Here is a 23,634-nt window from a genome sequence, read left to right on the forward strand (position 1 = left end):
TAATAACCAGAAAACATCCTTAAGAAAATATTTTTCATAGTATTAAGACAGAGCAACCCAATTTAAGCTGTGAAGGGTCTTCCAAATAGTCTATTAGTTATCCACACCGAGCTCCCTCATTAAGCATATCTGCTCAGCACATCTTCCACTCCCACGTGGATACATAAACCAAAGCACAGATATCAAGGCCTGGGTGGGTACCTGCAGTACCATTATTAGTTTGGGTGTGAGCACATATGTCATGGTCAGCATGCAGAGGTCACCTGACAACTATGAGTTCTCTCCTTCCCCCTTTACATAAGTCTTAGGGTTAAACTCTGAACATCAGACTCAGCAACAAGCACCTTCACCCACTGAGACATCTCACTGGCCTCTATTGCATTTCCCCACTTTCTTCTTCTTCTTTTTTTTTCCCCCTTTTGAGATAAGTCCTCGCTATGTGGCCCTAGTTGTCCTGGAACTCATTATGGTCTCAAACTCAGAGATCCAATGGCTTCTACCTCCTCAGTGCTGGGATTAAAGGCATGTGCCACCACACCCAGCCTGCATTATCTCTTAATCACTTCTGAAACAACAGTTGAAGTAACGATAAAATCTGTTCACTCAATTACATTTTGAATTTCTTTTTCTTCTCCTTCTTTTTGTATAGTTGAGGATGGAACTCAAAAGCCTTGCATAACTGGATAAGCAAGATGCAGGTTCCTGCTACAGGGCTGGGCATATGCCACAAGCCTGATTTAATGCTGCTGACCTAAGGCAGCTGTCTACTTCCTCAAAAGGAAACACAATTGGTTTTATTTCTATTACTGGCACATAGCAACTGCCTCTAAGGACCAGACAATATGCAGTTATTGCGGGTATCCCATTGGAGTCTCATAACAATCTTCTATAAAACAAATTAAGTGTTCCTATTTATGGACAGGAGAGACTAACTCCCCCCAAGTCACACAGACTACTGTGTTCCAAAGCTGACATCTATAATAGCCCAGGTCTACCCTACAGTAAATCCTATGCCCCCTCCTCCACTATCCGGAGGGTTGTCTGTATTTCTCCTCCCACATAGATTCAACTATACCAATGGCTTGCTGAAGAGTCCTTACTCATAACCATCTAAGCTTAATAAGGTCCCTCCTTCCTTCTACCAAGGTGCAACTAGGCAATGGGTGCTAGTCAAAGGAGTTTAAAAACATTGGTTGACCTGAAACAAAACTGGCTGGGCAATTTGTATTTCATTATTATCTTTTGGGTGAGGGGATGAAGCCTCCTATCACATCTTCCCACTTTCAAGAAGATAAACTAGCAACCCTAAAACCATCTTTTTGCTGTAGGAGTCACTTTTCTCCTCTCTAGGGAACGGATACGTGGATGAAAACGTCCCGTTTAAAAGCTCAAAGAACCGAGTCCAGTCTCCATTCCTAACAGAAGTGACCCTTCCTGCCAGCAGAAGACCTGGCTCCCGACAGTTAAGACCTGCCGGAGCTCATGTCTCAAGCATTATTTTCCAGCTTGGATACACCCAGCCTCCAATCCTTATGCTATCTGGCTAGTCCCCCCAGCTAGTCTCAAGAACTTGACTAGTTACTACAGCCTGCAATCCTAATCTATCTAAATTCTCAGGCAATCTCAGGAGCCCGCCGGTCCCAAGGCGGGGTTCCCCGCTCGTTCACGTGTTTCCGAGAGCAGCCCGGTAGCCCCTCTGGACATCTTGAAGAACTCGACCGGACCTGACCACTGTGGCACCTCCCGGGCTGGGGTTGCACTCACCCGCCTCATCTGGGCTTGGGTGCGTCCGAAGCACGTCCTGAGAGGCCGGTCGGGAAAAGTGCTGCAGACAGTAGCCAAAGCCCAAGCGCGGAACCGCGGAACGAGCAGGGAACCGGGTTAGCACGTGGAGAGGGAGGATCTTCGCAACTGTCGCCGGTCCGCCGCCGCCCCTTCCGGGTTCGGGAGCCGCGGCCTCACGCACCGGCAGGAGACAAGAGGCCTCACACGCCTCCGAAACCGGAAGAGGCCGCGCGCCGCCCACCCAGCGGGGTCTCCAGCCACCACGCTGGTCTTCTCAGCATTTCAGTCACCCACGGAGGCTCACTCTCCCGTGGGCTCTTAGTCGGACCTAGCACCCAGTGTCTAGGAAAGGGACTCTCTGAAGCGCCCACCTTCTCCGCGTGTCTGCAGGCGCGCCTCGGGTCAGCCCTCCCGGAGCGCACTTTCCAGACAGGCAGCTTCACGGCCATCTAGCAGGGTGGCGTTGCCTAGCAACGACGGGGTCCTTTCTGGCTCGGTGGCGCTCCGGGCCTGCGGGGAGCGAACGGGCGCGGAGAGCGCTGGGAGAGGCCGGGGCAAGGTGGCGAGCGTTCAGTGTGCCGGTAACCCGACCTCCTCGCCCCTAGTAAGATGAGCGAGGCGGACCAGGCCCTGGTGGGGCCCAAGACCGACGAGCCCTCGCCGCCCGCAGAGGAGAAGGATGAAGGGGGCGGGAAGGAGGCGGCTGCCGACGCGGCCCCCGGGCCCAGCGCCTCGTTTCGCCTCATGGTGACTCGGCGGGAGCCTGCCGTGAAGCTGCAATACGCGGTGAGCGGGTTAGAGCCGCTATCCTGGTCTGAGGACCACCGCGTGTCTGTGTCCACGGCTCGCAGCGTCGCCGTGCTGGAGCTTATCTGCGATGTTCACAACCCAGGCCAGGATCTAGTGATCCACCGCACCTCGGTACCCGCACCTCTCAACAGCTGCCTCCTCAAGGTAAGTCGCCTCCACCGCTTCTCCCGCGGACGCGCCACGGATCCCAAGGGAAGCTGGCCTGCACCCGGCTCTAGGATTCCATGTGCATCCAACTCTTAATGAAGGGGCTAGCCTCGCCGCAGCTTTTAAAAAGTCGTGCAAGCTTCTTCACTGTTCTTAGATACCCCCGCCCCCCAGCCAGGATCCGCTATCCATTCCTTCTTACTGGTGAATGGAACAGTTAGAGCCGTTAGCCCCGGGATTTCTGGAACTCTTGTGACTCCACCCGCCAGCTGACCCAACCCCTGACCTGTCTCTACCGTTCGTTGCTCCTATTGTCTGGGGCCAACTCCCCCAGGCCCTGGGCTGGCTTTGTGTTTTCGTTCTGTAATGCAAGCGCCCTCCTCTCGCGCCACTTTTGCTTTGAGAAGAAAAACTGATCTGTTTCATTACCCGTTTGACCGTTTCATTGTGAACGGTCCTTGTGTCTCCTTGGGTAGACTGCTCTTAAATCTTTGGAAGTGTGATGAAAAATAAAACCTCGGAGAGCATCCGGTGCTTAGACTTCCAAGTCCAAGGTCTCTGTAACTCTATAAATTTACTGCCTTCAACTTCATATAACCCAAGTTTGCGCCTGAACTGTAGAGTTTCTAATTTTTGTTGTATTAATGTAACCATTTTCAAACATGGTTTACTTTAGTGAGCGATGTTCCTTTTCATAGTCTAGAAATGTAAAAACGTACTTTTATTTTATTTATACCTTCTGTATGTATATGCAGTAGGTAATCTGTCAAAGTGGGTGTGTGTCAAGTGAGTAGGTGCCCAGTGGAGTCTGGGATAAATCACAGTAGAGACAGTCCCAGCCCTCAAGGAAGTTATTTATCCTTTGGCAGGTCATGAAGAAATAATGTAGTCTTAATATCATGGTGGGCTATAAAGCTATACACATATATAACAGTATGCTTATTTGAAAGTAAAGTTTTTCCATATTCTTCGAGACAGCCATTCCAAATCCAGGTGATTAACCATGGGTACCATTTGAGTAGCCTGAGCTCTTTTTAGCACACTTGATTCAAATTTCAAACACACTATTGATTTGGGTAATATGTTTATTTTATTATTTTATTTTATTTGGTTTTTGTTTTTTCGAGACAGGGTTTCCCTGGCTGTCCTGGAACTCACTTTGTAGACCAGGCTGGCCCCGAACTCAGAAATCCTCCTGCCTCTGCCTCCCAAGTGATGGGATCAAAGGCGTGCGCCACCACACCCGGCATTTTTTGGTTTTTCGAGACAGGGTTTCTCTGTGTAGCCCTGGCTGTCTGGAACTCACTCTGTAGACCAAGCTGGCCTCGAACTCAGAAATCCGCCTGCCTCTGCCTCCCAAGTGCTGGGATTAAAGGCATGTGCCACCACTGCCTGGCCTTTTCTCTTTTAAATAGCATCTTGATCTTGATAATCTTGCCTGGGATTATGGATTTACAGATTTACTTAGTTATTCAGCTTAACTGACTGAGACATTAAGATCTTGAAGATCTGAGTGAAATGATTCAAATATAAACTGGCAGTGCTGTTGAAGTGATGAACATAGGAGGGAAGCAGAAGAAAGGTGCTGAAAAGCTGCACCCTCTGCTGAACTTACTGTTTCAATGGATATTCCAGTGTGCCCCCCCCCCCCCCCAGCTAGGGAAAGTCTGGGCCTAGATGGTAAAAACTGACTGTTTAACAGAGAGTTTGGTGAAAGGAGTAGGAGGGGAGGCACTTAAATCAGAGGAGGTCACTGAGTCTGTAGCAGTCCCAAGAAATGATAGTGTTTGGTTTATCAGGACGCTCAGAAAGGCTACTCAAGGTGGCAAGCGAGGCATCCCGCTCATGCACATGGATCTTTCATCATGAGTGGAGCTATGTGTGAGTGACTGTTTCTTGAGCATTGATGAATCGCCTGGAGCTGAAGATTTCTTCTCGAGTCAGAGAAAATGACACCAGTTTAGGAACTAGGAAGGTTAGTCCAGGAAGTTTCTTGAGTGCTGTTTCAGTTCATGAGGATAGTGTGATCTGGTATAGTTCAGGAGTGTGAGACTGCTTGGGCTAGAGGTAAGCAGATGATTGCTGGGCTGAGGCTAACAGAGGGCGTTAAGAGCCTAGGCTTTGGCACAAGATAGACCTAGCTATAACACAAAATAGTAAAGCCTTGTTTAGGCTTTATGGAAAATTAAGTTATACATACACAAAGCATCACCTACCATATAGCGTTATCACTTAATGTCTGACACTGCCTTCATGCTCAGTGTCCTCACATTTGTCATCTTTCCTTCATGCTTTCCAGGCATGAAAGAAAAGCCTAGGTTAATGTTGTAACTGTGGATTTGAAGGTGATACTAAAATTCTGATAAATTGACATTTTGCTACATTTGACATTTGCCACACTGTTTAAATAGTAGTAGAAAACCTTTATGTAGCCCTCTAATTGATAAAGAGTTTACATTGTTGCAATGGTATAAAGAAATCACCAAGCCGGGCGTGGTGGTGCACGCCTTTAATCCCAGCACTTGGGAGACAGAGGCAGGCGAATTTCTGAGTTCGAGGCCAGCCTGGTCTACAAAGTGAGTGCCAGGACAGCCAGGGCTACACAGAGAAACCCTGTCTCGAAAAACCAAAAAAAAGAAATCACCAGTTCTTCTGTGCCCTATATACTGGTCATCCCTAAAGATTTAAATAGTCAAACAGCTAAAGCATTAAACACTGAACCGTTTGTAAAGCTGTTGCTCTATGATTCTGTTAAATTACAGCTCAAACATTATCAGTTATATATAAGTTACTATCTTGGATACTTCTAGGAGAAATGGTGGGTAATAGTTAGAACTTAACAGTCCATAGAAATCTTTTCTAGGAGCACTTCAGGATAGTGTTCTGTAGTGGCTTGTAGGGAAAGTTGGCTTGAGCTCTAGGAACCTGCTACCTCCACCTCACTTGCTAAGATTACAGGCATGTACCGTACCCAGCTTCTTTCTTACACGAGTAAAATGAATTCTGCTCCTGTGTTCGTAGGGCAAACTCTTCACTAGCTGAGCTTTCCCCAGCTGCATTGCTGTCTCACATGGTGTTTACCACTAATACATTGAGGAATTCTGCTATTGAGTAGGCTTAATAGTTTGCATGCACTTAAAAATCTTTTAAAATTGGTGTCTATTCTGGCTCACACTTTGCTAGCATGGTTCTTAGTGATTATTTTCCACGTTTTGCCTGGGTCCTAGAGCATTACTTCAATGCTTGGGAACTTAGCATCAAGTCACTTTTAATAACTCTGTATACTAAAAGGATTTGGACTCCCTTGTAAATCATGTCCTACTCTTTCCTTTTCCAAGATCAAGTTTCTTTAAAAAGTTTGGCACTAAAATCAAAATGGAAACTTGTACTTTTTTACTTTTCTCCTTTGTTTTTTTTTTTTTGTTTGTTTTGTTTTGTTTTGTTTTTGGCTATTTGAGATCAAAGTCTGGCCACGTATCCCCAACTGTCCTGGAACTTGCTGAGTTGATATGCCTAGCTTTGTGATTACAGATGTGTACTGCCATGCCTTTTATCCATCTCTCTAAAAACAGATGGAGTTCTTCCTATTTTCAATCTGTGATTGGAAATATCTTTAGATCAGCCTATGTTCTTTTTTGGCTTTAGCCTTCCTGGCTTTAATTTTAGTCATAACTTCCTCTGTCTTTACTGTCTCTTTAAAATCTTTTTACAGAGCTTTCATCATTTGGCTGAGCACATGATACGTGTTACAGACCCAGACATGGGGGTGATGAGACAAAGCTAGAATGATCTGAGAAGGCCTCCTAAGATTAGACCTGGTAAGATAGATGGGAAGGAGCAAGTCAGGCAAGGAGCCAGGAGAAGCAGTGGGTGGACTAGAGAAGTCTGATAGGAGCCAGCTTCCTTACAGCAAGAGTAGTAGACAAGGCAATGTGTGTGATTTGTTAAAGAAACTGCAGATTAAAAGGCCTAGAGTTGTTGTGTAAGGTTTAGCAGGTAAAAAACACAGACTTTGATGGCTTTGGTTCAATTTCTGAACACACATGAAAAATGAAAAGCACAATGTGATGGCTTGCATCTTAATCCCAACATTCCTATAGTAAGATGGAAGGCAGAGATGGAAGAATCATGAGGAAGCTGACCAGCTAGCTAACCTGGAGTCCACAAGTACAGCAGAAACAAGAGAGCCCTTACCTCAACAAGGTGAGGGGGGCGTGGCATGTTAAAAATAAATAAAATAGAGGCTGGGTTGGGCTGGAAATGTACATGAGGCCTTTGATTTATCGTCAGCATGTGTCACAGAACTATTATAAAAATCCAAATACCTAATTGTAGCAAAAATGAATATAGGTACATCTTTCCCTAACTTTTAAAACTACTGCTGTTTTGTGACTGGCTTAGCTAAGTGTTCCCCTCACTCTAGAGGATCAAATGTGTATTCTATAGGCCAATTCTAAAATGGTCTAAAATATAGACAAGCCATGCATAGTCACATTTATTCTAAGTCATTTTTTTAAAAGCCAGTTCTTTGAGTAAGTGAACATTTAATCTTTAAACATGCTTCATTTTTAAAATCATTATTGTTTGTTTTGTTTTGTCTGGAGATAGTTTTTCTACCTAGCTTTGGCTGGTTAAATGTATGCTCTTCCTGCCTTAGCTTCCAGTGTGCTTGGATTAGCAGGTATGCATCACCACACCTGGCTAGTTGATCTTTTAAATGCACATCATGCTAAAATTAGCAGAATTAGTATAATATGTAGTAATACAGTATGTATGATATAAAATTATTTTGTGTGTTAATACAGTTGCTATGGGTGGATATTTATCTGATAGCTTGTCTATCTCTATTTTCAGGTTGGCTCAAAAACAGAAGTTGCTGAGTGCAAGGAAAAGTTCGCTTCCTCTAAAGACCCCACCATCAGCCAGACTTTCATGCTGGACAGGATGTTCAACCCTGAGGGGAAGGCCTTGCCCCCAATGCGGGGTTTCAAATACACTAGCTGGTCTCCAATGGGTTGTGATGCAAATGGCAGGTGCCTCTTGGCAGCACTGACCATGGACAATCGCCTGACTGTGCAGGTGAACCTCAACAGACTCCAGTGGGTTCAGCTGGTTGATCTGACGGAGATTTATGGAGACCGTCTTTATGAGACTAGTTATAGACTGTCTAAAAATGAGGCTCCTGAGGGAAATCTCGGGGATTTTGCTGAGTTTCAGAGGAGACACAGTATGCAGACCCCAGTCAGAATGGAATGGTCGAGTATCTGTACCACTCAGCAGGTCAAGCACAACAACGAGTGCCGGGATGTGAGCAGCGTGCTGCTGGCTGTCCTCTTTGAGAACGGGAATATAGCTGTGTGGCAGTTCCAGCTGCCATTCCTGGGAAAGGAGTCCATCTCTTCATGCAACACTATTGAGTCAGGAATCAGCTCCCCCAGTGTTTTGTTTTGGTGGGAATATGAGCACAGTAATAGGAAAATGAGTGGCCTTATTGTGGGCAGTGCTTTTGGACCTGTAAAAATTCTCCCTGTCAATCTCAAAGCAGTGAAAGGCTACTTTACTTTAAGGCAGCCTGTTGTCTTGTGGAAAGAAATGGACAAGTTGCCTGTGCACAGCATCAAATGTGTGCCACTTTATCACCCCTACCAGAAGTGTAGCTGTAGCTTAGTGGTAGCTGCAAGAGGCTCTTATGTGTTTTGGTGTCTTCTTCTGATCTCCAAGGCAGGTCTGAATGTTCACAATTCCCACGTCACAGGCCTTCACTCACTGCCCATTGTCTCCATTACTGCAGACAAGCAGAATGGAACAGTGTACACCTGCTCTAGTGATGGGAAGGTGAGGCAGTTGATTCCCATTTTCACAGATGTTGCATTAAAGTTTGAACACCAGCTGATTAAGCTCTCAGATATCTTTGGCTCAGTGAGGACTCACGGCATTGCAGTGAGTCCCTGTGGTGCTTATTTGGCCATCATCACCACTGAGGGCATGATGAATGGCCTCCATCCTGTGAACAAGAACTACCAGGTCCAGTTTGTTACTCTGAAGACCTTTGAAGAGGCAGCTGCTCAGCTCTTGGAGTCTTCAGTTCAGAATCTCTTTAAGCAGGTAGACTTGATTGACCTAGTCCGCTGGAAAATTTTAAAAGATAAGCATATTCCTCAGTTTTTACATGAAGCATTGGAAAAAAAGATTGAAAACAGTGGGGTTACCTATTTTTGGCGTTTTAAGCTTTTCCTTCTAAGGATTTTGTATCAGTCAATGCAGAAATCCCCTTCCGAGGCCTTATGGAAACCCACCCACGAGGACTCAAAAATCTTACTGGTTGACTCACCTGGGATGGGCGACGGTGAGGATGAGCAGCAAGAAGAAGGTACTTCCAAGCAGGGGACTAAGGGTGGCCTGCAGGAGAAGAGCAAAGAAGGTGACACGGAGGAGACCCCTGAGGACTCACTCACTGCCGGGGGAGACACCGGAGGCCGTGAACCCGTAGAGGAAAAGCTCCTTGAGATCCAAGGGAAGATTGAGGCTGTGGAGATGCACCTGACCAGGGAGCACATGAAGCGGGTCCTGGGAGAAGTGTACCTGCACACCTGGATCACAGAGAACACCAGCATACCCACCAGAGGGCTCTGTAACTTCCTGATGTCTGATGAGGATTATGACGACAGGACAGCACAGGTAGGTGTCTACCACAACTGAACTACCTGCTCATCTCACTAGGTAGAAGGAAGGGTCTTGGGTTGGCTTTGCGTTGGAATTCCTGAGGTAACTGATTGTACAAGAGAGTATGGGAAGTATGGACTGATGCTGAGGACACACTTCCATTCCGGTGCCCTTGAGTGATCTGCAGGGGTTGCTAGATGACATTTTCAGGCTGTGGGGTCTGCAGTGGCAAATGGTGTGTGAAAGACAGTCACAGCAGTGGAGATGCCCACCCGTACTGTCTTCTATCATGTTTTACAAAGGTTCATTGTGGTGTATGTTTTCTATTTGAAATGCTTGGATATTGGAAAGAAAACAATTGTTAAGACCAGTTTATTTTTTTAAACCAGGCTGTTACATTCTTTTGGTACTGGGACAATATACTAGTTTAGTCTGTGATGTCAAGTTCTCCCAGAGACCAGGAAGGCTACAAGCATAAGGGATAGGTAGGATGTGCTCCTCAGGAAGTAAGGTTCCTGGCGCAGGCTGTCATCCTGTGGGTTCTGAAGACTCTTGCAGAAAAGTCAGAGAAACACCATTGAACAGCTGAATCCTCAAGAGCTCCCTACCAAGGAACAGGCTGTGCACTGAAAGGTTAAATCACAAGGGTTCTTTTCTCTCTGGAGATTGGCACTCGCTGCCTAAAGGTTCATTGAAAACAAGAAGTCCACATAGTTTTGTCCCTGTCAAGTTACTCACAGTGCACTTCTCTGCCCCTGAAACTGCTACCCACAGGACAATTGCAGTCATCTTAAACACAGTAAGAGGTACTGGTCATATATGTGACTTTTTCCTTTAAGTGTAAATGTTTAAACCTTGTTTCCTGCGTTCTAAATTGTCTGGAAGAATATTGTTTTTCACTGGCATGGGATTGGTTAGAATTATTATAAATGATTTGTGGCACACCATTTAGTGTCCATCCTTACCTTTAGGACTCTTGTTTAGGATGTTCTGTGCTTACAGACCCACGTCCAACATGGCTAAGCCAGTATAAAAACAGTGGAAAGACTGTACCCCACTTTCTCATAGCATCTCAGTTCTAATTAAAAGAATGACTTTTGTGTCCTAAGGATCTAGTTATGCTTCATACAAAGACCTTTCAGCCTATGGTGTTGATTTTACTGCAGTTTTTGGATGTTCTGTGATTACTAGGCACATAATACACACCTCTCAACCTGTTTTCACCCCCAGCTGCCCCACTTTCCCTTCTTCTAGTACCTGCCATGGCTTGCTAATAGTTAATACCACAGGCCTATTGTATATTTGTTTATGCCTCATAAGTGTATCTGTGCTTTATACATAAAAAAAGTAGCAATTTTTATTCCCCTCCTTGAGAAGTATTGTCACTGAGAATGCAGGAGTTAAACTAAACAGTTCACTTTGATGATTGAGGCCACAAAGAATAAGTAGAAGCAGTTCTTCCTCACGTAGAACTTAGGCCCAACTCTGCCCTGCTTGAGAACACTGGACAGCGTCACTGCTTCACACATAGGATGCTATGCTTGTCTGGATAAGAGGTGTTTGTCCTTGATGTGAAGGACTATAAATGAATTCTGAAAGCCAAAAATTTTAAACCAAGAAGTAATTTAAATTTGTGAATTAAGCTGGATATGGTAGTGCATGCCTCCAGTCCCAGTACGTAAGAGGCAGAGGCAGGAAGATCTCTGAGTTTGAGGATAGCCAGGGCTACGTAGTGAGACCCTCTCAAACACATACACACACACACACACACACACACACACACACAAATATGTGTAAGTTATATAATGAAGAATTGAAATGACTAGCTTAAGATACCCTTTGAGATTTGGGTGAGTTAATTAACCCAAATTACTAAATCTTGTAAACTGCCAGAAGAGTCAAAGCATAAATACATTAAAACCTGGGAAGGACACAGACGGGTTATTAATAAAAGAAGTGGCTTAAGGGTTGGTGTATATATACTCCATGCCTATAAGGCAGTATGATGTGTGTGTGGCGGGGGATGGGGGTGGGGGGGGTCAGCAAATAATAAAATAGACATAGATTTTTTTTTTCAGACATTTGTCTTTAGAGAATGTAATCTTAAACCAGGTCTGGAAGCATAGGCCTGTAGTCTAATCCAGCTATTCCAGAGGCTGAGGTAGGAGTAAGTATAGAAACTCAAAGACTGTCTGGACAGCTTACTGCCACCCTGTCATAGAATGAAAAATTGAAAGAGACAGGTATGGCGTTCAGTGGTAGCAGTGCTTGCAAGACCCCACATTCAGCCCCCCCCCCCAACACTCTTAGTAAGGCCAAGAAAAGCACCTCTTTCTCCCATGCTGGGTCACTCACGGTTATCTCAGGTGCTACTAGACCAGTCTGTCTTTGACCCCTCAGAAGGGGAAGTAACTTTAACTCTGACAAAAGACTAAACTTTGTGGGCTGGAGGGAAGGGTCTGCAGTTATAAATACCTCCTGCTCTTCTAGAGGACAGGGTATTCTAGCGCCCACTTGGTGATTCACAGCCACTGTAGCTCCAGCTACTAGGGCTCCTCTGTGGGCACCTGCACACAAGTGGCACACATACAAACAAAATCTTAAAAAGAAATGTTTTTAAAGACTATACATTTCTATATTTTTTACAAACGTCACATTTTTCACCTAGGGAGATCATGGATTTCCTTTTGAAAGTGCCATAAGTAAAAACTATAAACTACTAAAACAGCCAAAACAAAGCAAGAAAGGAGAGCTTGATTTTTAGAGGTTTCTCCCTTGAGTAAAGTCCACCTTACTGGTTGAGGTCGCTGGATCTGTTTACTTTTCTTTGCTGTTAATACTGGTTGAAGGTGCAGGTTTTGAACTCTTTGGGCAGCAGCTTAGCTTAGCAGTAGCTTAGCTACTGTCCTGGCACAATTCTGTATTCATTGTGAGTAGCCTTCACTCCCAGAAACCCATATTCGCTCTTCACTCTGCACCTGTGATGTCTTACCAGGTCTTGATTGGACATATCTCCAAGAAGATGAACAAACAGACCTTCCCTGAGCGCTGCAGTCTGTGTAAGGAGGTCTTACCATTCACAGATCGCAAGCAAGCTGTCTGTTCCAATGGGCACATCTGGCTCCGGTAAGCCTCCAGGGCTGCTCAGGGCCCATCTGCTTGATGGGTACAACTGTCTGTGCTTGCTTGGTCTGCCATTTGCCTTGCAGGGTTGAGGTTGTAGATTATACTTGTGTGCCTTTTTTGGCTATGTTTCATAGTAACAGGCATTGGAGAGGAGATGAGAGGGCATCAGAGAGAATAATCAGAATGCTCTGTGTGTGTGTGTGTGTGTGTGTGTGTGTGTGTGTGTGTGAAGTTGTCAGATGACAAAAACAATAGTTTTCATAATGAAAGAATGCTGTCCTGTTAGTCTGGCCTTAGAGGTGACCTTGGTGAGCCCTCAATTTTGCTCCCTCCATGAGATGCGTCATCACCTTCTCCCAAGACACCATGCTTCCTGCTTTTCCTCCAGCCTCTGACTTCATTTCTGGTTGTGCAGCTCCTGTGTCCTCTCCACAGTGCCTATCCTTAGGCCTAGCCTTTGGTCACCCACGATTCCTAAAGTGTTCTCTTACTGGTGTACACAGATATACACCTGTATCTGCTTCAGTCAAGACTTACAAGTTAACTTCCTGCCTGCTTGGCATCTTTATTTAAGTGTTGCTGGGGGACTTCATGTGGAATCAAACCCTGACTTCATTTTTGCATCCATAGCCCTCTCCCAGACCCCGACATTGTTCATGCACATGATGACAGCTATCGTCCACCTGGGCCTGCTGCTCCCATACTCCAGCCCTCAGTCAGTTCTCTGCAGTTATAGTTATGACACTCAGTCTTTGTCTGCTCTTGTCACAGCAGTCCTCAGTACTCTCCACTAGGGCTGGGGTGTGGGTCTCTCAGAGAGCACTCTTCTAGCATTTGCAAGGTACAGAACCAACAAAAGCTCTCCAAGAGCTAACCGTTTCTGATGGGAAAGCTAAAACTCTTTCAGTGACTTGCAGCCTCTCACAGCCTGTTCTTGCCTCTTCACACCCTCATGTCTGCTCTGAGCTCAGGAGAAGTGGCCACCTGCTCAGGTCAGTATGGCCTCCTGGATGGCATCTGCAGGGACACAGTGGATTTCCCAATGCTCCCCAGCCTTCTCTCACATACGCACATGCTCCACCTAGTGCTATGTATGATTCCTCTGCCTTGCTGTTTTTTCCTTATAACCCATTTCATTCTTTTTGTTGTTTGTTTGTTTGTTTGTTTGATTGGTTTTTATTTTTTATTTTTTATTTTTTTTATTTTTTATTTTTTTTTTTGGTTTTTCGAGACAGGGTTTCTCTGTATAGCCCTGGCTGTCCTGGAACTCACTTTGTAGACCAGGCTGGCCTCGAACTCAGAAATCCGCCTGCCTCTGCCTCCCGAGTGCTGGGATTAAAGGCATGCGCCACCATGCCCGGCCCCTTGATTGGTTTTTAAAGGCTGGGTTTTCCTAAAGCTCAAGCTGGCCTTGAACTCAGAAAGCTCTGCCTGCTGAGTGCTGGGATCAAAGGCATGCATCACCACACAAGGCACTTTTATACCTTTGCCTAATGCCCTTCCTTAGGACTAGGCACTTGTGTGAGCGCAGAAGTCTAAAGCAGTGTCTGCTAACTCAGCAAACATGTTAGCTTCATCTAACTAAAGCAGGCCTGTACGGCACATAGCATTTACTCATGTTCTTTCCTGTTTTGTTGACAGATCTCTCCATATTGTTAGGCTGGCCTCAAACATAAAAATCCTCCTGCCTCAACCTCCTAGGCATGTGCCACAATGTCTAACCAGGCTTCCATTTTCTCTTTTAGGGGTGGCAGGGGGAGTTAAAACACAGTTTCTCTTTGTATAGCCCTGGCTGTCCTAGAACTCACTCTGGGGACCAGGCTGGTCTCAACTTAAGAGATGTGCTTGCCTCTGCTCCCAAGTTCTGGGACTAAAGGTGTGCACCACCACTGCCCAGCCAGGAGTCAGTTCTTAACAGAGGTAGAGCCCCAGAGCTTTCCATCATATCGGTGCTCTCGGATTGCTTCTCTCATTGACACATTTGCTTTTTAGTTTGTTCAGACTTTTTTTCTTGAAGGGAGAGAACACTTGGCAGGCAGTCTAATACTGGGTGAGTTTTAGGCTTATCATCAAAGTACCATCTGTTGAGCAGCCAGCTTGCCAGACAGATTGGGACAGATGTGCATCCATCAAGTGACTGTATCCTCACAGTAGATTTTATCTTCAGTACCTAAGAGAAGGGGGGTGGAGTGGGGGTGTACATGGTGTGTGGTCTATGTTCACTCCGTGTGTAGAATCCTCTATCACTCTCTACTTTATTCTGCTGCTGCAAAGCCCCTTTCTGGACTAGACCTCACACTTTTCTGCTAGGTTGCCTGACAACAAGCCCCAGTAATTCTCCTATCTCTGTTCTGCTCTGTACTGGACTATAGATGCCAGTGGGAACCCAACTGACTTGTTACATCAGTGCTAGAGTCTGGACTCAGATCCTTAGCTTACCTTCAGAGCTATCTCTCCACACCAGTGCCTAAGGCAGTGGTTCTCAACCTTCCTGATGCTGTGACCCTATAATACATTTCCTCATTTTGAGGTGACCCACAATCATAAAATTATTTTTATTGCTACTTCATAACTAATTTTGCTAGTTATGAGTCACTACTGATATTTACATTATCTGTTTCCCAATGGTCTTAGGTAACCTCTGTGAAAGGACTGTTCAACACCTTTCCTAGGTCTCAAACGACAGGCTGAGAACAGCTGACTAAGGGCTCTTCCTTTTGGTTTCTCTGTGTAGCCCCGGCTGTCCTGGAACTCACTCTGTAGACCAGGCTGGCCTCCAACTCAGAAATCCTCCTGCCTTTGCCTCCCAAATGTTAGGATTAAAGGCGTGCGCCACCACTGCCCAGCTAACCTAAGGGCTCTTAAAGATGTTTTGTATACCTTATTTGAAAAGTAAAGAGAGTGACTTTGCACATGATAGGTGAGTGTTGTTTATAATACCAAGAATGCAGTTAGGGAGGAGTGCTTCTAGGACTTCTGTAGAGAGGTTCTGTGTCTCTTCAGAGAGTGCTGGTATAGATTTGGTCACGCGGAGGAAAGCATTGCCCAAGTAACCGTGGGCCCAGGGAGCATCCTCTGACTGGACTCCTTCCTGTCTTCTTTCAGGTGCTTCCTAACCTACCAGTCCTGCCAGAGCTTGATATACAGACGGTGTTTGCTCCATGACAGCATCGCCAGGCATCCCGTTCCAGAAGGTGAGTGCTGGCCTAGCCTTGGGGTGAGGTGAACTTGACTCCACTTAGTGTCCTGCTCTTGGTTCGGAACAGAATGAGTTTGCTCTCTGCAGTTAAGGTGAAGCCAGAACCAGTTAATGCATGCTGCCTGTTGTGTGTGTCATATGTCAGTTGACAGTGGGATGGGGCTTCAGTCCAGTGTTAGGGCTGACTCAAGGGAGCGTGTAGGGATTGTATTTGGGAGGCAGCTCTGTAAGAGATGCTGTATACAGAAACAGCATTGCTGCTGCACCTGGTGCAGGTATGGCTCTTCTATAGCCCTCTGAGGCTACTTCCTGGCTGGTCTGTGTGCTCTTTAGCACATTGCTGTTTCTGAGAGCACTAACTAGAAATAAGATCTTAGGTGTGAGCAAGAGATCAGGCATCTAATAGTCCTGAGAATGCCAGTTGTTGGTGTGAGCTTCACTGACCCTCCACTGCAAACAAACAGGCCAGTGAGACAAGTATGTAGAATCAAACACAGTAAACAGAAAACAAGAGTATTCTATTTAAAACTCAGTCTGTACTGATTTTTGCTAATTTTCTCAAGGTTACATGTTAGCAGCATTCATTCTGTTTCTGCTTTTAGTTGACCTCACTTCAACGTCTGTCATCCATACCTTGTCCTGTCAGCCTTTTCTGATACTGATGTTGGTCCCACTGGCTTTCCTTTGCAGATCCTGACTGGATTAAGAGGTTGCTGCAGAGTCCTTGTCCTTTCTGTGATTCTCCTGTCTTCTGAGTTCAATGAGGAGGATGGAGGATATGAAGTTGACTATAGAGAGTGCCCTGAAGCCTGAAGAGCAGGTGTGCTGGAGGGAGCCGGGCACTGCTCAGTGGTGACACTCTTCTAGCTGGAAGGAGGAGCTCAGGGCACCAGCACACTCCGACTTCACCGACTGAAGGCTATCTTTTAAATGACTCCATTCAGAGAGGCTGAGTCATTTAAAGGGGAACAGTAGCCATCCCCAGCTCCTCACCAATGAGGACCACTTGTTTTCCAGTGTCTTGCCTAAAGCAGTTTGAGCAGAAGCCTTCTGCTTCTAGAAACATAATGGTCTCTTCTAGAGAATCTAAGGACCTTCTTGTGAGTTTGGTTTTCGTCCTTGCTTTGGTCGGGGACTGTCTCTGGTTCCAGAGGGCTGAAGTGGTTGGAACATGACACTGCACATGCCAGTACACCTTAAAGTGTGTAACGCTGGCTGGCTGCGGCTGGGGTTTGCTCAGCAGACTCAGCTGTCCGTTGACTCGTTTTCAATCATATGGAGACATTTTCCTAAAACTATATTTTTGAAGCCAAGAATAAAATCATCTTAATGTATCAAACGATCAGGTGACTATTAGAAGTATAAAATTGTCATTTATTTTTATCTCCTGTCATCAGATTTTCTGGCCCAGCTCTTTAACATGTAAGAGGAGATTAAGTATCCCTACCCTCTTCACAGCCTCACTGATGCCCATGGTAACCTAGGTATCTGTACATACAGGGAGATTGTCTTCTTTTAGTATTCAAGGGAAGCTGCAGTATTTCTAACACTGGCCTTTCTGGACATCTCCCTGAGTATTTGGAGGGAAGGCTGGTCTAGAGACTTCTGGAGAAAGATGGAGTTGGACGTCCTTGAGCTCTGTGCTACAAGCATGTGCAGCTCAAGTGGAAAACCTAAGAATTTCCTCTCTTGCCAAAGGTCCTTAATCTTTGGAATACAGGTATTCTTCCGTGGGCTTAAAGAGGAGACATGCACTGTCAGTTGACTGCTAGCTCTTAACCCAGCCCTGAAGCATTCTGGAGTCATAGTTGGGGTATTAGAGTAAGTTTCCTGGGATTGGTGCTAATGAACTGGACACATTTTGAAACTGTGCAATTGGAAATGAGATAGGAAATACAGAACATGAAATGCTTTTACTCCTTGATGATTCTGTTTTATCATGAGTATTATTTTAACATACTTTCCCACTTTGATCTTATATCTTTGCAAAAGAAATAATGTCTTAGTACTTGGGTACCACGGCGAGAGACAGATCACATGCCACCCTGCCACACTTCCTGCACTCTGGGCACAGACCCTGAGAGGCACTTCCAGAAGCTGCTCTGAATTGTCCTGTTAAGACTGTTGCCCTGTGCTGTGTGTTTAATAGATTGTTTGTTGGGGTTGTTAATGTCCTGACATAGGGTTGTTTCAAGAACAGCATCTCTCCAGACTTGAGGGGCAGCAAGGAAAGAGCCCAGAGTAACCCAGTTCAGAGTCTGCGTGGCTGCAGCAGAGCCTGCAGCTGTTACTCCTCAGAGGAAGATGACAGGAGTGGAGACGGTACTGATGGTCGTTCCTAGTCTGTCTACTGTGCCTGCCAAGCTTCTTTTCTCTTGCTCTTTGGAATCAATCTCCCTAGGTGCTCTTACAGGGAATTTGGGGGAACTTAAAACTTGGTTGTTTAAAGCAGTTTGCATTTCTGTGAAATTTTATCATTTAGAAGTAACAAAAGAATTTCTAGGATCTGTACTTGTGTAAAGGAAGAAACGTGACAACTGGAACACAAGTTTTCAGCAAGAAGCCTAGCCCTGCAGAATTTTTGGACTCTGAAATCCAGCCACAGCCAAGTGTTTCCACAGCCAGTAGAGATGTCCCCCTCCCCTCACAAACACCACACACCGATGTTAATCTTCAGAGCTGGGTGAATGAGAAAATTTGGGGTTGATGGCAGCCTCCTGCGAGCAACCTGTGCACTTCTGAATCGCTCTCCAAGGGTCAGCACATAGGCCCACAGAGGGTTGATGGAGAGACCTTGGAAAAGTGGGAGTGGCGCCAGAGTCTTGTGCTATGCCTCTTCCAGCTTGAACTCACCTGTGCTGCTTGAGGGAGGAGTTGAGTAGCTTCCAGTTGCAGCTATAGTAGCTGTTTCTGCAGGGGGAAGAAGAGTAGCCATCAAATTGCTGCCCTGCGTTTAGAAGACTGGAGCAGACTCTGTGGAAAACTTACACGCTGCAGCACTGCTGTGTACCAGGTTCCATGCCTAGATGGTTTCTGTTACTCTAGGTAGGAATGGGTAGCTTGTTGTGGTTGGCATTCAAACCAATGTCCTGATATGTTCACCCCCAGACTTGAAGCTGTCTCTACTCCTACCAGATCTGCCAGAAGCTGTCAATGAGTACCAGCAAAGTTTATGATGGGATGTAACAATTGTTCTGCTTGTCCCTCTGGGGTCTAGCAAGTTTTTAAGAACATCTGTGTGGAAGCAGGTAGGCTGAACCTAGCAATAAGCTTAACAAGTGAATTGGATTGGGAAAGTTTTGTTTTCTGTTTGGTTTGTTCTGTTTTTTGAAATGGGGTCTCACTATGCTATAGCTCTGGCTGCCCAGGAACTCTTGTAGACCAGACTGCCATTGAACTCAAATATCTGCCTGCCTCTGCCTCCAATATTGGGAAAGTTTTAAGGGTTAATTATTAAGTCACTTGATTGGTTATATTGGTATCAAATAAGGTGCAGATGGTGGAGCACAGCCCTAGCTTGGGAGCCCTGCATCCCTGGCAGCAGCTAAATGGCCTGGGTAAATGACCTGTTAAGCAGCTGCAGTTTCTGAAGTAGAACAGACTCAGCTTCTGGTCATCCCCTTCTTACTTTACCTTCCCCAAGAAGTGGCTCCCAACATTAGGATGCATTCAAGGCCAGGGAAATATATAATGATAAGCATTTCTAAAGGCTAAGTCATGTGAGTCTTCCTAGAAAAAAACAGTGAGCGTCTTGTGGTAAGAGGGCCAAGGTACTCAAGGCTGACTGCCAGCTCCTTGCCACCACAGTGTTGGCTGTTGATGCTGAGCTGAATGGGGTACATTCCAAGTCGGTCTGGACCCTCAACAGTCAGACACACACAGGGCTCTTTGACCACAGCACACCTTGGACTTGAGTAACCACAGCTAGGCTTTGCAGTCACTCATGGTATGGTAGACTGCAAAATCTCAACAGCCTTCCCTTCCCCCTGAAGTATCGGCTTGGAAGGACACCCTGCTGGGTACAAGAAAGTGGATAATCTGGAGGTTATGGAAAAGCACCAGTGTCCCCTAAAGTGTCACACTTTAGAATGTGCCTCAGACTGGTGTGGTCATTTCTTGTCTACTCTTTCTTGAAGCTAAGAAGTTATTGAAGGTAAATCTGCTTTGAGTCTACTGCTCAACTAAGTGCTCAGTAGGTAAGATGTCCTTAGTGGAACTAAGCTGAACTCATGGTAGCCTCGTTTCTAGCTGCGACAGACATGGCAGCTCTGTCCACAGAACAGGCAGGAGGCAGTGTTCTTGGATCGTTTTCTTCAAGGTCATGTTTATATCTAGGGGAGAGACCCTGATGCAGTCAACAGGTTCTAGTCATGAATTTATTTAGAGCCAGATGGTGCAGTTCACTAACAGGGCCTAAGTATTCTTTCCTTGTGATTAAGTGAAGTAGAAAAGGAAGCGGTATACATCTGAATTACACTGTAGGCTCACAAGCAAATCGTGGTCCTAGGTTGAACAGATGACGTCTCAGAGTTCTAAATCTCCACTTTATTTTTAAGATTAGAAGTTCTCTATCTCAAGGCTGAGGCTGTAGCTTGATGGATAGAGAGAGCACTTGCCTGGCATTGACAAGCCCTCAAGTTCCAGCCTCAGCACTTGGGGTGGGGTTATTATTTATATCACTACCATGAAATTATATTGTTTTCATAGAGAAAAATACTCTAAAATAGATTGGGTAAGGCATTGTGGCACATTGTGTTCTAAGCACCCAGGAGTCTGAGGCAGAAGGATCAAGTTGAAGGCCAGCCTGAGCTGTGTAGAGAGAACATGTCTGAGAAAACCAATGCTCGGGTTGGGCAGCATCAGAGGTAGTGATGACATAGTGACATTTTCAGACCAGGTGTACATTTGGCTGATGCTAGGGTGAGTACTGGTGTTCTCAGTGTCTCTGTAAGGTACTACTACTCTAAAGTGACACCAGTGTCCCATGAACTGTCGTTTCCAAGGCTGCATTTCACAGTTGTATTTTGATACAACATGGATGTGAGCATCACACTTGTTTAAACAGATGTCTGCTGTGCTTAGTGGTTTTACCTCTGTTTACCTGATGCCTGTGTAAAGTCTGTGCTTGGCTTTGAATTGTGTGTTTACACCTTACTGTTTCTAAATAAAGAGAAAATTTTATGGTTATGCAAAGGGGATTTTTTTTTTATTCTTAAACCATCTAATGAATTTTAATTTTCAAGATTTTAGCTAAAAACTAAGAGTAATAACAAGTGTTCTTGGAATAACTACCAACCCAGCCATCTGTTTTCCCCAGTGTGTGTACACAGTGCTGTTAGCCTGTATGCCCCTCCAGGGCCGGGACTGTGTCTCAGTTCATGATGCTGGTGAGCTGGTAAGTGGGGCTCCCCCTCCTTCACTGCTCTTCATGGTCAGCTGCATGGAGCCACTAAGACAGGAAGGCAAGGCTGACAAGAACATGACACAGCACTGTAGTCTTTTTAGGCTTTCCAGACCCATCAGAGCTGATGAGGATGCTGAGGTCCAACTGGATGCTGTTGGAAACAACTAATCCCATGTTCTAGCAGACATGGCTCCCCTTTAAGGATGAAGAGTACCTGACAATCACCTGACATCTCTTCAGTTTCCTTTTAGCCTCAGGGACAGGAGTGCATGTCATTGGTACTTGCCCAGCAAGCACAAGGTCATGGGTTCCATTCCTAGCACTGCCAACACCCAGGTCAGGAGGGGGGTTGGGGAACAGGCTGGATGGTCACAAGAGAGCAACGTGGTTGAAAAGTTGAGGAAGGCCTGCACAGACATGGCTAGCCTAAGGCTCAGATCCTAAAGCAGCCACAGTGACAGGCACCAGTGCTGCCTCATTACAGTGTCAAAAGAGGGACCCAAATGCTTCTTTGCCAGAGAGGAGCAGATTAGAAGAGAGACCTGAGGCAGGCAACACTCCTCCAGAGAGAGCAGACACCATCATCAAAAGCCAAGGCAAGATGGACACGGGGGTCAGGGAGAGGCTAGTCGTGGCTGTGCTCCAGCCTGGGACTGACAGTAAGTGGTCAGTAATGATGGGTCAAGGATGGATTCCCTTGCATCCCTTCTGATAACAGTTCTGGAACAGCACAGATAGGTGGTGGCCCTCAAATGAGAAAGTGACCAGGGTTCTCAGGAGGTTTAGTGCTACAAAGTCTGGTCCTGACCCTATAGACCCTGGTATCTTTAGGAATGAGGGACATTGGTGAACTGAACCATGAAGGTATTGTTTGATTTAAACCATAACGAGGAGACCAGGGCCTTCAAAACACATTGTATGCATCTCCTAGCCTGGAGCTGGCTGACCAGTGAGCCCTAGGGATCTGCCCCAGTGCTGGGGTTACAGGCACAGGCCACAGCACCTTAACAAATATAGTGAATATGTTGTTTAAGTCAGCCTAATAATAAAACATTCATACACACACCACAACCAGATATGTATGATATAATTAGGATATGGCCAGAATAGTCCAACAATGGCTGTCTCGCACTGGAAAGAGCAAGAACCCAGTAGTTGCTTATTCCATAAGGCCGAATGCCCCAGCAGTCCCATTTTGACACTGAAGACCTGGAGAGATGGTGGTCTTCAGTCTACATGAGAAACCTGAAGAATCCGGTTCTGACATCAGTGAAGGAAGTGCAGCAGCAGCTAGCAACAGATACAGCGGGATCAGGGCTCGGGTTATGAAATTGCCAGTCTTCCCATCTATAAAATGGGTATCACAGAAGGCACCTGTCTAGCAGATTCAGCCCTGACTGGAGGCAGGCGGCCTCAGTTCCTTCCCTCTCTGTCTCTCACCCTCACCAAGAGGAAGGAAGCACTTGAGCAGTTGATTTTCCACACCTTGTACTGCTTTTTCTCAGCCAAAGCTGCTTCTGGTTCAGACACTAACCCTCTCCTCCACACAGCCTAGGGCTCCAGGTAGGCTGGGCTCTCACCTCCTGCCTTGGATGATCAGCACTGCCAATCCCTGCTCCCGAGGGAGGTTAGGGAACAGGCCTCCTGAGTGCTGGGATTAACCTTTGATCCCAACACTTGGGAAGGAGGCAGAGGCAGGCGGATTTCTGAGTTCGAGGCCAGCCTGATCTACAGAGTGAGTTCCAGAACAGCCAGGGCTATACAGAGAAACCCTGTCTCGAAAAAAATTTAAAATAAAAATGAAAGTTTGTTCTGTGGTCAACTATATGGCCTTTTTTTTTTTTTTTTTTTTTTTTTTTTTTTTATGACTCCGAACTTCTTTATGTGCCTTAAAACTCAACATCTAAGCTGCCTTTCTCTTCCATGGGGTCTCCCATGAGTCTGGCTGCATTTAAATTGCCTCCTTTCTGATCTCCTGGGAACTCCCTAGACTAGCTGTAATCCTACCACAGTGCACAGAAACCTTGACTGACAGCCCTAGGTAAGAAGAAGAAGAAAGCCTGGTGGCGGATGCAAGTATTTAATAGGACCGTTGGGTGGTATGGTTCCCAGGGGCCGTCAGAAACCAGATTGTTTCCCTCTCTCTCTTTTGCTGTCTCTTTATAGAAAATACCAGTCATGTGCACAGAAACTTTGCCTTTTCCCTCTACTCTCTACCTAGTCCTGGAGACATGGCTGAGACTTGGTAAGGCATGGCTGGCTGAGAGATGTGGTTCAGTTGGCAGAGAGCTTGCCTCGAATGCCGGAAGCCCTGGGTTCCACCTCCAAAGCTGAATAAACCAGATATGGTGGTACACACCTGTAATCTCAGCACTCGGAAGGGAGGTGCAGGCAGGAGGACCAGAAATTCAAAGTCATTCTTGGCTACATCGGGAGTTCAAGATCTGTCCTGACTATCGGAGTTCTTATTTCACAATATCAAACTTGATGAGGGAACAAG

The 23,634-nt window shown here is 45.9% G+C and overlaps 2 protein-coding genes across 4 annotated transcripts in view; one reads left to right on the forward strand and one right to left on the reverse strand.

Annotated features, from left to right (window-relative positions):
• Ddx31 (DEAD-box helicase 31) overlaps positions 1–2,181 on the reverse strand; it is a 65,299-nt gene extending 63,118 nt beyond the window's left edge. Inside the window, exon 1 of the mRNA XM_021180170.2 lies at positions 1,765–2,181. Within this exon, the coding sequence (XP_021035829.1) occupies positions 1,765–1,773 (9 nt within the window). The 5' untranslated portion in view covers positions 1,774–2,181. The remainder of the gene's footprint in view (positions 1–1,764) is intronic.
• Positions 2,182–2,192: 11 nt separating this feature from the next.
• Positions 2,193–20,917, forward strand: Gtf3c4 (general transcription factor IIIC subunit 4). Of its 3 annotated transcripts, XM_021180157.3 has the most exons (6): positions 2,658–2,739; positions 6,843–6,945; positions 7,597–9,420; positions 12,401–12,531; positions 15,637–15,725; positions 16,421–20,917. In XM_021180157.3, the coding sequence occupies exons 3-6, from the start codon at positions 7,675–7,677 to the stop codon at positions 16,483–16,485; spliced, it is 2,031 nt and encodes a 676-aa protein (XP_021035816.1). In that variant the 5' UTR covers positions 2,658–2,739; positions 6,843–6,945; positions 7,597–7,674; the 3' UTR covers positions 16,486–20,917. The 3 variants fall into 3 exon arrangements, with proteins under 3 accessions (XP_021035801.1, XP_021035816.1, XP_021035807.1); XM_021180142.3 differs by lacking the exon at positions 6,843–6,945 and having other exon boundaries at positions 2,193–2,739; XM_021180148.3 differs by lacking the exons at positions 2,658–2,739; positions 6,843–6,945 and adding an exon at positions 6,331–6,560.
• The last annotated feature ends 2,717 nt before the right edge of the window (positions 20,918–23,634 follow it).

This window comes from Mus caroli, unplaced genomic scaffold (assembly GCF_978045245.1).
Source record: "Mus caroli unplaced genomic scaffold, Mus_caroli_1 scaffold_2, whole genome shotgun sequence".
Taxonomy (NCBI): domain Eukaryota; kingdom Metazoa; phylum Chordata; class Mammalia; order Rodentia; family Muridae; genus Mus; species Mus caroli.